General features: G+C 40.4%; 1 protein-coding gene across 3 annotated transcripts in view; it reads right to left on the minus strand.

Annotated features, from left to right (window-relative positions):
* Nucleotides 1–14,308, minus strand: part of Corin (corin, serine peptidase) — a 196,819-nt gene that overhangs the window by 120,694 nt on the left and 61,817 nt on the right. For all 3 annotated transcript variants that reach the window (XM_040747170.1, XM_040747169.1, XM_021233383.2), the window contains exon 4: nt 7,396–7,603. In XM_040747170.1, coding sequence (XP_040603104.1) covers nt 7,396–7,603 — 208 coding nt within the window. The remainder of the gene's footprint in view (nt 1–7,395; nt 7,604–14,308) is intronic.

Below are 14,308 nucleotides of genomic sequence, written 5' to 3' on the forward strand. Positions count from 1 at the left end.
TTCATTACTAAATTTATAGCCAGGAAATTGTATTATGATATATCTAAAGATAGACAGATGTTTATCTAGAAAAATTTTATAATAGTCATAAATGTAAATTCATTAAATAAGCTAGAGCTACAAAATAAACATGACAAGTAGGCTTTTAAGAGTTATAAATCACATTTTTCTGTCAATTGGAGCTACTTTTTAGAAATGCCTCATATAAGTTCTTTGAGAATTTCATGTAACTATCACCATCATGCAATATATTCTGATCAAATTCATCCCTCGCTTCTCCCCCTTCAGCTCCACCATCACCTCCTAACCCCCAATTTTGTGTCCTTTCGTTTTTAATAAGCTACTAAATCTAATTTGTGCTATCCCTATACTCCTGAATTTGGGGCCATCCCTGGAATGTGCTTGACCACTACAGACCTTACTCTTGAAGAAAATTGACTCTCCTTCCCCTCCAAAGACATCAAACGTTCACAGGTCCTCAGAGGTGGGATCTCAAGAGTCTCCTTCACACTCTATACTAGAACATTGACTGACTTAGTCTTGGGCAGCTAGCCATAGCTGCTGTGGGTTCATGACTACAATGTTACCATCAAGCCCAGAAGACACTGGTTCACTCTGACTTCTGACTCTCGCTATCTTTCTTTCCTTTTTTCCAGAGTGGTCCCTAAACCTTGACTGGGAGGCGCATGATAATAGATGGTCCATTTGTAGCGGAGCCTAACACCATCATTTATTCTCTTCCCTGCATGTTGACCAGGCACCATCTGCATTAGCCATCATCAGCTGCACAAAGAAACTTCTCTGATGAAGTCTAAGAGCTGCATTCACTGATGGATATGGAGAAACAAAGTTATAGAAATCAGTTTGATAGTTTTTACATTGGAAATACTAGTAGTAGTAGGCTTACCCCCCAGGGGCCTATGAGATCCCTCACCTAGAGTTATAGGCCAAATTTGCAATTTTGAGTCACATGTTTCCTCCTGTGGAGCAGGTCTTAAATCCAATCAGAAAACAATTGGTTTCTCCCATATTATTCTTGCCACTATTGCACCCATGGGCATATATTACCACACTGGTCATTGTTACAGTTCACAGATAGGGAAGTCTCTTGGTTATCCCCACCACCAACATCGGGTGCTGTGTAGGTGCTTTTCTTTGGTTCCCCAAAAGCAATCATTTCATATAACTATCCTTAGAAAAACCAAGAAAGTAAAAGTAGTACAATGCCTTTGAGACAAATGTCCTGTTTAAATATTCTTAAATCTCTCCACTTAGAATCTCGTATCACAGTTGTCAAATTCTATTTTTGATAAACTATGCTTAAATATATATTAGGAGAACCTTAGTTTTAAACTCTTTTGTGGGTGAGGGGGAAGATGCTTTGTATCAGGGAAAAGTTAAAAAAATATTACCTATGATCTCTTCCTTCTACTGCTCCTGCCTGTGGAAGCCCCTCTCTTGAGTATGTGCTGTCCTATTGACTTACCTCCAACCATAGAAACTAATAGGATGCCATTTCATTATTGAGCTACATAAGGTTGTGACTTCCCTCTTAGTCACAACTCCACCGCTTTTCTCTCTTGCTGGCTTTGACAAAGCAAGTTGCCATACATTCTAAGGAAACTACATGGTTGGTATTGAGGGCAACCTATTATCCAACAAACCTTGAGAAAACGAAGCTCTTCTAATAATTCATGAACTCAGAAATGGATACTTTCCCAGTCAAACCTTCAGATAAGACCTCTGCTCTAGCCGACACCTTAATTTGCTCTTAGCCTCTGAAGCAGAGGAGTCAACTAAGTGACCCCATGGTTCCTATTTATGGAAATCGTGACATAACTCATGTGAATTGTTTTAAGCTACTGAAAGTGTGATATGTGTAACCCAGCCATCTTTTCCTTGGTACATCTCTCTCTCAAAGTCATGTTACTGAACTCCATGTGGTATTCATGGATGAGACTTAAACAATTATTTTTATGCAATTCCAGTTTGAATTTTTTAGACCTAGCTGTTTAGTAACCAATGCTCACAAAATCAAGGGTTGCATATCTCCCAGAGCTGTGACCCTTCCTTAGCCATGAAGACACTGCTCATGTCTGAAGAGTCTTATAAGATCATATGCCTCCACTTCCTCCTTTGCAAGAAGGTTAAACATTGAGGAGGAGGCCACAGGACCAAGCACTGTGACCCCTTTATTATATGAATCACCATGACACAAGAATATGAAATCATAGCCGGGCGTTGGTGGCCTTTTACTAACTGAAAATACCTAGTTATGTTACTGCCAGTGTCTGGGGCACTTATACTTCAGCCTGTGCAGTGATGAGTTCATTTACTATTCTCTCCAATAGTTCTTGGTATCAACTGTATGTGACTAGAACTTAGAAATACTTACAATTCCATTCACTTGAAGACCCTTATCATTGGTGTGACTTTATTATATGCAAAAATCAAAACAGCCGTAAGTAATGTCACAGTTGTAAGTTGCTTTTGATATTTGTTCCTCTCTTATCCCATGGGTCTTGGTAAGTGTGCTAAATACTAAAGATAATAAGTGTCCCATCAGTTGGAAGGCATGACTTTGATATTCTTTCAGGAGTCATTTTGTGACTTTTTGTTATTCCTGCTCACTTAAATCAACCTGTCTTTATCTGTTGGTATTTCTTTGAGCTTTTCTGTCCTAAGAGTAAAGCCCTAAAGTTGTCATATCAACAAGACAATCCTCCTATGAGTGTTTCATCCATTTTACTGACACTTTCCTATTACGTGGGGGAAAATGTAAATACTGACTAGCCTGTATAGACTTTGTTGCCCTGAGGGAGAAGGAGTCTGGGAGGCAGAGAAAGTTTACACCCTTATCCACCTCCCTCAACTGGGGAGAGGGCACCATGCTGGTGGTTCTCCTCCCGTGTTTGCAAATGACAGCTTTATCCCTCATGGTGCCTGAGTCATTCTCTGAACATTTCACTCACTTAATCAACAGGTACCTGCGTGTCCCCACTTGTAAACTAGGGAGACAGCTGCAAATAAAACACCCAGGAACCATTGGCCTCATGGAAGTTTGCATTGTATTGGTAGGAGATAAACAAGTCAGAAAATCAATCTCCTGACGGACGTCTTAATATTGAGATCATTTCTTATTCTGGCTCAAGAAGTCCATGACTGTATCTTTCACTTGAGTGGGAATTATGTTTGCTTTTCTTCCCCATAGGTGGTAACTGATGTTGCTTCCATCCAAATTGTGTTCTTCTGCAGAAACCCCGTGAGACAAATACAAACAGCAGCCCACAAAATGTGCCATAGCTGCATTTGATGATTTTGAATTATGAAGACTCCTATCAGATGTTAAGCTAATAATAAACCATCTACTGACATGCCGTCATGTTTCCTCCCTCAACAAGTATTTGGTGGGGCAACACTGGGTGTGAGGCATGCAGCTGTGTGTTGGCTAGTCCTCATTTCCCTCGTCACAGTCAGTTGTCACATGCCTCTGCCCCAACTCTTCCCTAGTCACCTTTCAGCAGTGATCATACTCCTGGCTTCTGTCCTACTCACCCCAGTAAGAGAGCCACCAGTAGGAGAGAGCAGAATGCAGGACAGACATGCTGGCTAGTGATCACCTTATGTTCCTCTCCGCCAAGTTGCAGAGATTGGATGCATCATACTATGGCAGGCCATGGCTCCTTCCATGGATGGCTCTCCCCTAAGTTCCCCTTTACTTTTTAAAATTAGGTGTCAACAGCTCCAGGCCTGAGACCATTGCACTAATCCTTGCTGGTATTAGGAAACCCTGTCTTTGTCAGTGGTTCCTTTACTGGACACCATACAGTGCTGCAACTTTAGTGAGCCATCTTTTCCCTGCTGGAACCATGATTATTGAAAATAAAGACAAGACAACCACAGTGCTGGTTGTTAGAGTTCCAGACTAAAGTGAGTGAGGGATACTCTGACTCCTTCCATTATCTCATTTCTAATGGAAGACAGTGGCAAAGACAAGCCTTCACTTGCACGCTTCTTCATCTCCATGCCTAGTGCAGGTGGAGACTAAGCAAGGATCCTGTCTCTCTCTTATCCGACACGTGAGGTTTCTTCAGTCATTTGATGTGCTTATTGGCCACTCATTCACAGTGACACCAAGTCACCTGTTGTTCTGCCCTTCCCAGCAATGGTGATGATTTCATATTCTTTTTGGTTTTTCAAGACAGAGTTTCTCTGTATTGTTCTGGAGACTGTCCTGGAACTTGCTCTGTAGATCAGGCTGGCCTCAAACTCACAGAGATATGCCTGCCTCTGCTTCTCAAGTGCTGGGATTAAAGGCATGTGCCAACACCACCTGAATACTTGGTATCTTTAAGCAGTACCTTCTAACCTACAAACTTTAGAGCCATTCCAATAATGTATCAGTTAAAATTTTACATTTTTAGATATGCTTCACTGAATCCATATGTCGTCCTGCCTTTCAGCTAGACTGTAATAGTATGTCAACACACATTTGGTCAAGGCAATCACAGTCTAGAATAAAGACAATTCAAGTCCATTCTTCCAACATACAATGTAGTTAAATAGTATCTGTGGTCTCAGAGAATCGGTTTAAAAACTATACTGTTTATACATCCCACTGTAATCTTTTAAAATTAAATTGTAAATGTTATTAAGTAACTATTTTCTCTAGACTAGAAAGCAAACACTTTTCTTTTATTTGAATAGTGTGGCATATAATAGATGATACACAAGAAAAATATGTTTGACCTTATAATGGTTTTGTACAAGACATTTATTTTGCTAAACTTATTCTGCTTATTAAATTAGGTTGCAGTTCCCATGTACACACTAAATGACAGCAGGAAGCATGGTCTAACAGTACAATTATAAGACAAAATGTAATAACAAAAATAGGATAAGTCCTCAAAGAACACTCAAAAAGTAACTGTAAATTATTATTCATTATAACAGAAAATGGAAAACTTTCATATTAGTGCAGTTATCAAAGGATAAATCAGGTCAAGGGAAAAGCAAATTTATCTTAAAGTGCCCTGAAACTGTGGGCAACTCAGAGTGTTTATTCAAGCAGAGACTGAGTTAGAATAAAGAGGATCACCATAATGAACCTAGGGTTTCCAAGACTCTGAATACACTCCCTTTTGTTGTCTTTTTGTGAGTACACATAAATCCACAGAGGAGTGAATCTAAAAAGATATAAGGGAAATTCTTGGAAAGTAAACACAAATGAGATGAGAATCTAGCTCCAGAAAAAAATAATAACCACTCTGGCATTATGTGATTTCATTTAAAGCAAAGGAGCACGCCATTTATTTATTTACATACTTCTTTATTTCTGAGAACCTTCACACGCAGGGTATGTATTTGAAATACTTTTTGTGGTCTCCACTTCATTATTTCTACTTGTTCTCCACAAATCACCACTTCATAGTCACTGCTAACATTTATTGAGTTCTTTCTAAGAGTCCGGCAGTGTCCCAAGCCCCATGTGTCATCAAATCCTCACATGAATTTTGTAACATAAGTATAACTATTATTTCTCTTTTGTGGACAAAGAGGCCATGACACACAGCTCCCTTAACCTTCTTTCCCAGCCATTGCCTCAAAGAAAGAGGTCTACATCTTACTCTGCAGAACAAGGAATGTCCCTTCACTTGAAGACAGGGTCTTTGTGAAGATAATTAAGGATCTTGAGGGGAAGCTCTTATCTTAGATTTTGTGGATGAGCCCCTGAGTTCAATGATAGCATTCTCACAAGACACAGAAGAGGAATAACTGTAGACAGTCAGGGAATTCTCATGATGGCAAAGGCAGGAATAGGAGAAACATGGGCCCAAGACAAAGGAACAGAAATAATAGAAAACTAGCAAAGGGAAAAAATGAATTCTCCCCATAGAGTCCTGGGAACCAGACAGCCCTGCAGACTCTTGGACTTTCAGCCTTCAGAACTCTGGGAGAAGACACTTCTGTTATTTAAGCCACCCAGCAGGTGGCGATTTGTTAAACCAACCCTAGAAAACCAATGCAACCACCAACTATGTTGCCACAGTCTGGGAAAATTAAGTGTCTCTTGGTGACCATCTTTTTTTTCCCATAGTGCAGGGCATGAGGCCAGCACTATGCTACTGACTCATATCCACAGCCCACACAAGCATGCCAGAATTTAACCCACAAGAAAGATCAAATCCCACTTCTCTTTCTGTGTATCACGACAGCACCTTCTGAACCTGACCCCTGGATAATTCGAGTTTCGCTGAATTCTGCACGCGTCCACAGTGCTTTATTTCTACAGCTCAACATTCACTGCTCTATCTCAAATCGATGATGGTGCAGCATCTTGCAATTAAAATAACAGGTACTTGCCTGAAACATATTATTCTCATGTTTCACACACAATTTAAGCAGTGTGTAAAACACATAGTTAAATTAACATAAATACCGTAATGTGGTAGCACTTGAAAAATGAGATATGTTCTACTGTTACTATTCTGAAAAGCTCCTAACATTTCAACCCAGGAAGTAATTGAAGTTGTATGCAAATAGGTACTTAGCACATACTTCGAGGTTCTCCAAATACACATTGAGTGCTTCACATAACCATGATGTTCTTTGGGCTGATTGACTGTTATTAAAAATTGTTTCTGTCTTATTGAATAGTCCCTCCACACCTTCCCCCACTCCAGCACTGGGTCCTCGTGTTGATGAGAAGAACCATCCAGAATGCCATTCATAATTGATTCAAATAAGATTTCAGATTTCTTAGCTGATGATGTTTAATGAGATTTTGGAACTCATCCATTGCACTGGATTCCTTTGGCCCCTGCTAGTGAGTAAATTCTCTGGCAGAGAGGATGATTGGAGAAGGGGGTTGGGGTATTTATTCCATGTCCTGTATCTCTGCCCTTGGGTCATAGCGCTTGGGGTGGGTCAGTCTCGACAACCCCCACCCCACCCAAATCTATGAGTTTCCAATTGCTTCGAGCCCTTTCTTTCTTCAAGATTTTGCTAGTAGAACTATGTCCTTTCATCATCTTGGTGCTTCTCTTCACCTAATTGTTCTCTCCCCCTCCCACACCTCCACAAACAGTCTCACCAATAAACATTTCATTGGGTACATTTTTTCCTTCTATCAGACCCTCACTAAGACAGCAGTTGAGTGTGTTCCCAACAGCATCAATTAATATATGGATAATTTAACTCTTCCCATAAACAAAATTAATCTGTATTTTTAAATACATCCATTTCAGAGACTTGCAAATGACTATGCAGATGTGGGTCCTTTCTCCCCTAAAAACCACAAAAATAAAAGATAATAACAGGACAATTTGTTCCTCTTGGACACTTGTCCCTAGAATAACTTGGCTCTTATGATGGAATGATTTGGTTCTAAAGTACCTGTCATCACCGTCAATGACGCACTCAGGGAAGGCGAGGCTACAGCCAAATAGCAGGATATGTTGATAGCAACTGAGGCGATGGAGGTACGTGAAGAACTTGAGGAACTTCTCCATGTCCATGTTTTTGACAATTGGCAAGATAGGTGCCAGCGTGCTGTGGTAGGGAAGAATCTGACACTGGCTGTGAGTGATGTTCATGCAGGCACCTGGGAAAAGGAGACAGTTACACTTAGAAGCCACATAAGAAATCTATGTTTGCAAGCTTATGCCTTATGACAGGCTAGTGAGTTTGTAATACAGCATATATTCCATATACAGTGCAACCATAGTACAGACAACCATGTACATAAGTACATGTTGGTGTCAACAATGAAATCAATTTAGTAGTATTTATGAAGGGAGAGTTGTATTTCCTGGGAAAATGCAGAAAACTCTCATAGGAGCTTCTGTGGAACACTAACCTGGGAAGGACAACATGTATCGCTGTGTTTAAACATCCATATCCTTTGACACTCCAGTGCCACTTACAGGAATTTGTCTTAAGAAAATAACCATGGTTTGTGAATGCAGATTTGTGTACATGAACCATACATAACTTTCTAATATTCAAAGGTAGAAGTCCCAGCCTTCAACAGTGGAGAACGGTTTAAACTATATGAACAGACATATAGAATATCTAATTCTAGGTATGTGAGGTGCTTTGGAAGACTATTAAATCATATGGAATGGTGGGCATGAGCCATTAAGCAATAACAGCACTTAGGAAAAAATCTGTCTACCTAAATACATACAGTGACACAAGGATCTGCCATGCAGTCTAGAGCATACGTCACAATTATTTCAGATCCTCTAACCTCATATTCTTTCATAGTCAGCTCTGATAGGCAATGTCACATCCATGGCCCAGCCAACTTTTCCACCCCAGGAACTTATATGCTTAGTTTAACATAAACCTAAATAATGACATGGGTTCATGTAATGGGATTTTTAGGATACTTTTATTTTTCATTTTATTCTATACTCTTGTATTGCTTTAATAACCATTTCATACTTCTAACTTGAAGTTTATTGTTGTTTATGCAAACTATTATTTAAAAACAAGCTTCAGAAATGCAGTGAAACTGCTAACTTTCTCTCAATGGAGGAAAAGAAATAGGAAGAAAAAATTAACAAAATGGGAATATCTCTTGTAGGTACCATATTATTTCCAGAAAAAGGATGATAATATCCTCTCTGAATGTAAGGCTAACTCCATATCAACAAAACTAGCATTGACAGACAAGCCTGCCAATTTAGCATGATGACACAATGGCCCTCTCCATCTTGAGATGAATGTACTCTCTACTGCAGCATTGCCCACTCTTTCAGACATAGCTCAGAGTCCAATTTGAAATCCCTCTTTCTCTTCTTCCAAGTACACTTCTGATCTGACTTTTCCAAACTTCTCTGAAAGCTTCCCAGGTTCTATAGTAAGCCCATCCCCCAAATGACCAGACTGTAGCTATTACATCAAAGAGCCCCATACACTCAAAAGATTCCATCCTCCATTTTTTAAACAACATTCACTGATCACTGAAATGTGCTGATCTCAATGATACAAGATAAAACACGGTTGCCAAATTCCAAAGGCAGCTGGAAATAGATGTCTTTGTGCACCAGACCCTTTAGCATAAACATTGAAGCCGTAGCACTTTCCTGTACTTCCCTATCCTCAAAATATAAAATGGGAATGGACTTGCAGAATAAGGAGCATTCAAATGGATAACACACACACACACACACACACACACACACACACACACCCCACAACCTCAGCTCTGTCTCATAATAATTTGGTTACTCGGGTAAAAGAGTCCTACTCTCAACAGTTATATCATAAAATTCAAGTCTAACACTACAGCATGAATTTTCTCATTATGACTGAAGAATCTACAGCTTCCATAAATAAGTAGTTGGAAAGATAATGGATAGACAGACAAATAGACAGACAAGTGACTTACAGAACCACAGAAGGCCAGTAACAGGAGTGAGGATGATATTCAGGCACCCTGGCCTTTAGCACATTTCCTCATTGGTCCCTACCTGTCCATAGCACAGCAAACACTGAAGGACATTAAGGGGCTAGAGCTTAATGCACGGTGAATGAGAATGAAAGCTTTAGTGGGGAAGAATCCATTTTGATGGTGAAAACATGTATAAATTATAGGTTGGCAGATGGCGCCTAGGAGTGCAATGCTGGCCGGTATGATGACCACAGACTGCTTTACAATTGCAAGCGACATGAAAAACTGTAAAAGTTAAGGTTGGGCAAGAACACTCAACAAACCTAGCAAAGAATCCACCCATAGCCAACAAATAGAAAAAAGAAATTCTTTTCTAAGGCTACTAACTGCAGCTCTTTTATATGCAGACAATTGTGTTTATTTCTCATTATCCCTCCTGCCTCAGCATGTGGGTCAAATATTACTTTTTCCTAGTATGCTCCATTGTCTTTGAAACACGGATTGTATGTGTACACATTCTCACCAGCATAAATTTATTTCCTAAGCCAGCAACATGCTGTGCACCATGAAAAGTCACTTCTCCGTGGGGATGAAGACCAGCCTTTTGAGAACGGGCTCGTTTATAGCTACTACGACATCAAGCTTGATTTTCAGATGGTGGAGGGAAAGCAGGGGGCATTTTTCTTTCCTGAGAACTTACCCATGAATCTCATGGAAATTAGAGGCCAGGACTGACGCATGAGAACACATATAAAATACAGTGGATACAATTGGCCTTAGTGTTCCTTATAGACATTATTATTTGATTATTATATTTCCTCTTGAAGAATGGTTACTTCAAATGCAAAACTGGAGTGGAGAATCTGAAAAAGAGACCTGAAAGAGGAAAACTGTTGCCTGCACAAGGTGTTCCTGGTGAACTGCTGATTCTCAATGATGCTTCTAGTTAGAAATGATTCAATGACAGTTGTCAAAATATGCACTGACTAATAGAAGCTTCCCATTCAAGTGGACGCTAACTGTGAAAGCACAGTGCACCTGATAGTCATGCTCATGATTTGGGAGTCAAACACTTTCATAACCCAACAAACCCAGCAGTTTTTTAGGTCATATTGGGGTTGTCCCTGATGGGATCTCATTGACTTAGTAGGATATCAATGCTAGACTTAGAAACTAAAGGTGGGTCTTCTGTAGGAGTTTCCCTTGCGTTCATTTGCAAAAGTGCTGGGATTTTTTTGTTTGTTTGTTCCTGTTTTCGGTTTTGGTTTTTCAAGACAGGGTTTCTCTGTGTTACAGCCTAGGCTGTCCTGGAACTCACTCTATAGACCAGGCTGGCCTCGAACTCACAAAGATCCGCCCGCCTCTGCCTCCTGAGTGCTGGGATTACAGGCATGTGACACCACTGCCCGGCATAAGAGCTCTTTTATCAGGAATTAGGAAGTGTCAGATTCTTATGCATTTGCCTATTTTAAATGCAAAGTAAGAATAAATGGCTAACTTGTCTAAACTAGCATAGGTGATCTAAGGTTCTGTGTAAGTAGCCTTAAAATGATGATCTTCTGGGCTGGAGAGATGGCTCAGAGGTTAAGAACAAGGACTCTTCTTCCCAAAGACCGGGGGTTCAATTCCCAGCACCCACATGATGGCTCCCAACCATCTGTAACTCCAGTTCCAGAGGATCCTACTCCTCTTCTGGTCTCCAGAGACACCAGGCATGCAGATGGGGCACAGGTATATATGTAAACAAAACACTCATACATATAGGATGAAATAAATGAATCTGAAAATAATAAGAATAATTTTTAAATGATGATATTCATGGCCTGGCTTGTCTGGGAAGGAAATCTGAGTGTTTATGGGAGGGAAAAGTCCAGATTCACTTCCTAGACATCTGGCACTTGGGTTTTCTATTTTATCAATATCATTCCTTCTCATTTCAAATCACAAATTGTCTCATTTCTGATCAGTGCAATGAAGTAATAGTGTGTTTCATTTTGACTTGCATTGATTTCAACAGTACCTTCTTTTAAACATTTCTTAAAATTAAATAAAATCTGTTTTTTTGTAAAAAAAAAAAAAAAAGCAGAGAAGTGACAAAAACCACAGCAAACATGCAGTGTTATCACTTGACAGGCAGAAGCTGCTAAAATTAAAAATAAAGAAAAACTGCTTTCTAGAAAATTTTGCCGTCTGATGTCTAACATCCTACCAGGAAACCTTGGCTGAGCTCCCAATTGCCTCGATACAATCCCACATTTAATTAAAGGGCTTCTAGTCTTAATTTCATTATATCAGGAAAGAAGATTGTATCAGAGATCATTGACTTGCCCAAAATGCATTGTAAGCCGTAGTTCTGCCTCACAGGTCTCCCCTGGCAATGCGCCTGCACGTGTTTGCTCTGTCTCCAAGGCCTGCAGATCTGCGAGGTTAAGAAGCCAAGCTCTTTGTACACAGTCCAGCTCAGAGGTTTGAGGAGAGAGCCATAGCAGGATTGGCCTTCTATCTGAAGTTTCCTTTAGCTCCTCTCATAAAGTCTGTCGTTAATTTTGATGCTATTTCCTGTATGGTCTTCAGTCCTTTGTGTGTTGTGAGCATTCTTGCCTTCTCCTCTGTGTATTTTTGTGCTCAATATTGACTGAGCCACCACGGTCCTTCCAGCATTGTCCACAGCCCATTCTCAGGCATCACTTCATTTGCTCTGCCTACAACTCGTGATCTCTGATTCGCAGCTGAGGAAACAAGGGGGCCGTTTCCCCGACAGCCCACAGGGCTGGCAAATGGCAATGCCGGCCTCTGAGTCGATCTACCTCACGGCAGACTCAAGCCCCATTCCACCAGCCCTTGTCTCCTAGCCCAAGCATCTTCTCACCTAACGTATACCAATTCTGCAGAACCCCATGCTCCACGGGTGACTTCCACAGGGGTGTCTCTCCTCACATGACAAACCCCTCTTGTATTCCTAGTGCATGCCAGGCACTTCTCCAACTACGAATAAAATGGCAAGAACAAAGTCCCTGAATACAAATATAAAGTAAGGATGAGACACCCGTCCGTGATCCTGATGCCCAGAGGGAACCAAATACACACCCCACCAGGAAGAGATGCACACCCACAACCAATCTATTCTTCCTGAGAATGAACCTGCGACTATTCATAGTCAGAATCCAATGGAATCTCTGTATCAGCCATAACAATTAGTTATGTAATTAATTCATCTGGGATGTTTTGCTGGAAGAGCTCCCATGCATTAATATCTGGCAACAGTATCCGTCAAAAAAGACTGTGGGGACCACAGTCTTGCAGAAGAGCCACTTGCGAACTTACACAAAAGTACATCTGCAAGGACATCTGTCCAGCAGCCATTTCTTTAATCTTGAACCAACGCTGTCCTTATGTAATCACCCTTGTATAGCTGTAGTCAAGGATTATTATTGCAAAATATGTAATCCCTATTTCAACCAAAAAAAATTCCCCACAAATAAACTTAATACTTGTAGAAACTGTGATTATTGCTTGAACTGACAACGTTAAAAGTAAAATTCCTTCTCTAAGAAATATACCAGCCGGCTGGAGAGATGTCTCAGTAGTTAAGAGCATTCTGACTGCTCTACCAGCGGACCCAGGTTCAATACCCAGCACCCACGTAGCAGCTCACAGCTGTCTGTAATTCCAGTTCCAGGGGACCAAACACCCTCACCCAGACATACAAGCAGGCAAAACACCAAAGTATATAAAATTTAAAAATTGTTAAGTAGTTCATTTTTAAAAAGAAAGAATTATACCAGAACCAAATATTCAAACAACAAAAGTGTAAATTCCCAAAGAAGCAACTTGAGCCAGCTCTTTGTTTTTCTGTGAAGTTAGATTTACATTCAAACATTTTGCATTCTGTACACTGTCTTCATTGTTCCCATTATGGCGTTTAAGTTTGTCATCGCCTTGTATTTCCCGAGGACTTGTAGTCATCCTATGAGATCATTGAAAGGGAGCAATTCCTTTCTTTCCACTGGCTTGATCATAGCAGCTAAACTACCCTTGAGGAGGCACATCAGAGGCCTGACTCAGACAAAGAACATATCTCACGAGCATCCTATTAGTGCTCCTGCATCTTTTCATATTATGTCAATCATTACCTTCATTATAGCACCAATGGATACAGGCATATCACAACTTCATGAAGTTAGGTTCTGGTTAATCCATTGAAAATTGCAAATATCAGCCAGGCCTGCTGGCACAGGTTGTCACCCTAGCTACCCAGGAAACTGAAGTCAGAGGAACACAAGTTCAGGGCCCACCTGGACTATAGAATGAGTTCAAGACAAGCCTGCATAATTTAATGATTTCCAATCTCAAAGTAACAAGTAGAAAATATTAAAAGAGGACGGTGGAATAGTTCAGTAGTAGAGTATTTGTCTGCCATGTGTGGGGCCCTAGGAATCCCTGGCAGTACAAAAACAAAAGTAGAATTGGTCAAATGTGCTCATTGTGTGTAATGTAGCAGTGTGGAGCAGGCATCAGGTGTTTGCCGCGTGATCAGGTGGCTGACTGGGAGTTGAGGCTTTGCAATTCTCAAGAATCACAGGAAAACATAGTATCATTCTTCCAGACCACGAAAACATTAAAGTCCCAAACTCAAAGTAGAGCTTCCACTGAATGGGAAAGAAATGGAAGTCAACCGACTATAAATTGGTTAGGAATTTATTCCCATTACCCTCCCACATCAAAGTAACAAATTTTTCACTAGAATGTCACTGGGGTTCACCTGATAGTTGTTCGATGAGACGAAACTGGACAAACTCTTGGCTTCAAAAGACTTTTTATTGAATGATAGGGAAGTAGCTGTAGACAGCCATTATATCTGAGACGCCATGGTCTTGATGCTGCTGACTAACATTGCTGCTACTGTTT

Source organism: Mesocricetus auratus, unplaced genomic scaffold (assembly GCF_017639785.1).
Source record: "Mesocricetus auratus isolate SY011 unplaced genomic scaffold, BCM_Maur_2.0 Super-Scaffold_100006, whole genome shotgun sequence".
NCBI classification, from domain to species: Eukaryota; Metazoa; Chordata; class Mammalia; order Rodentia; family Cricetidae; genus Mesocricetus; species Mesocricetus auratus.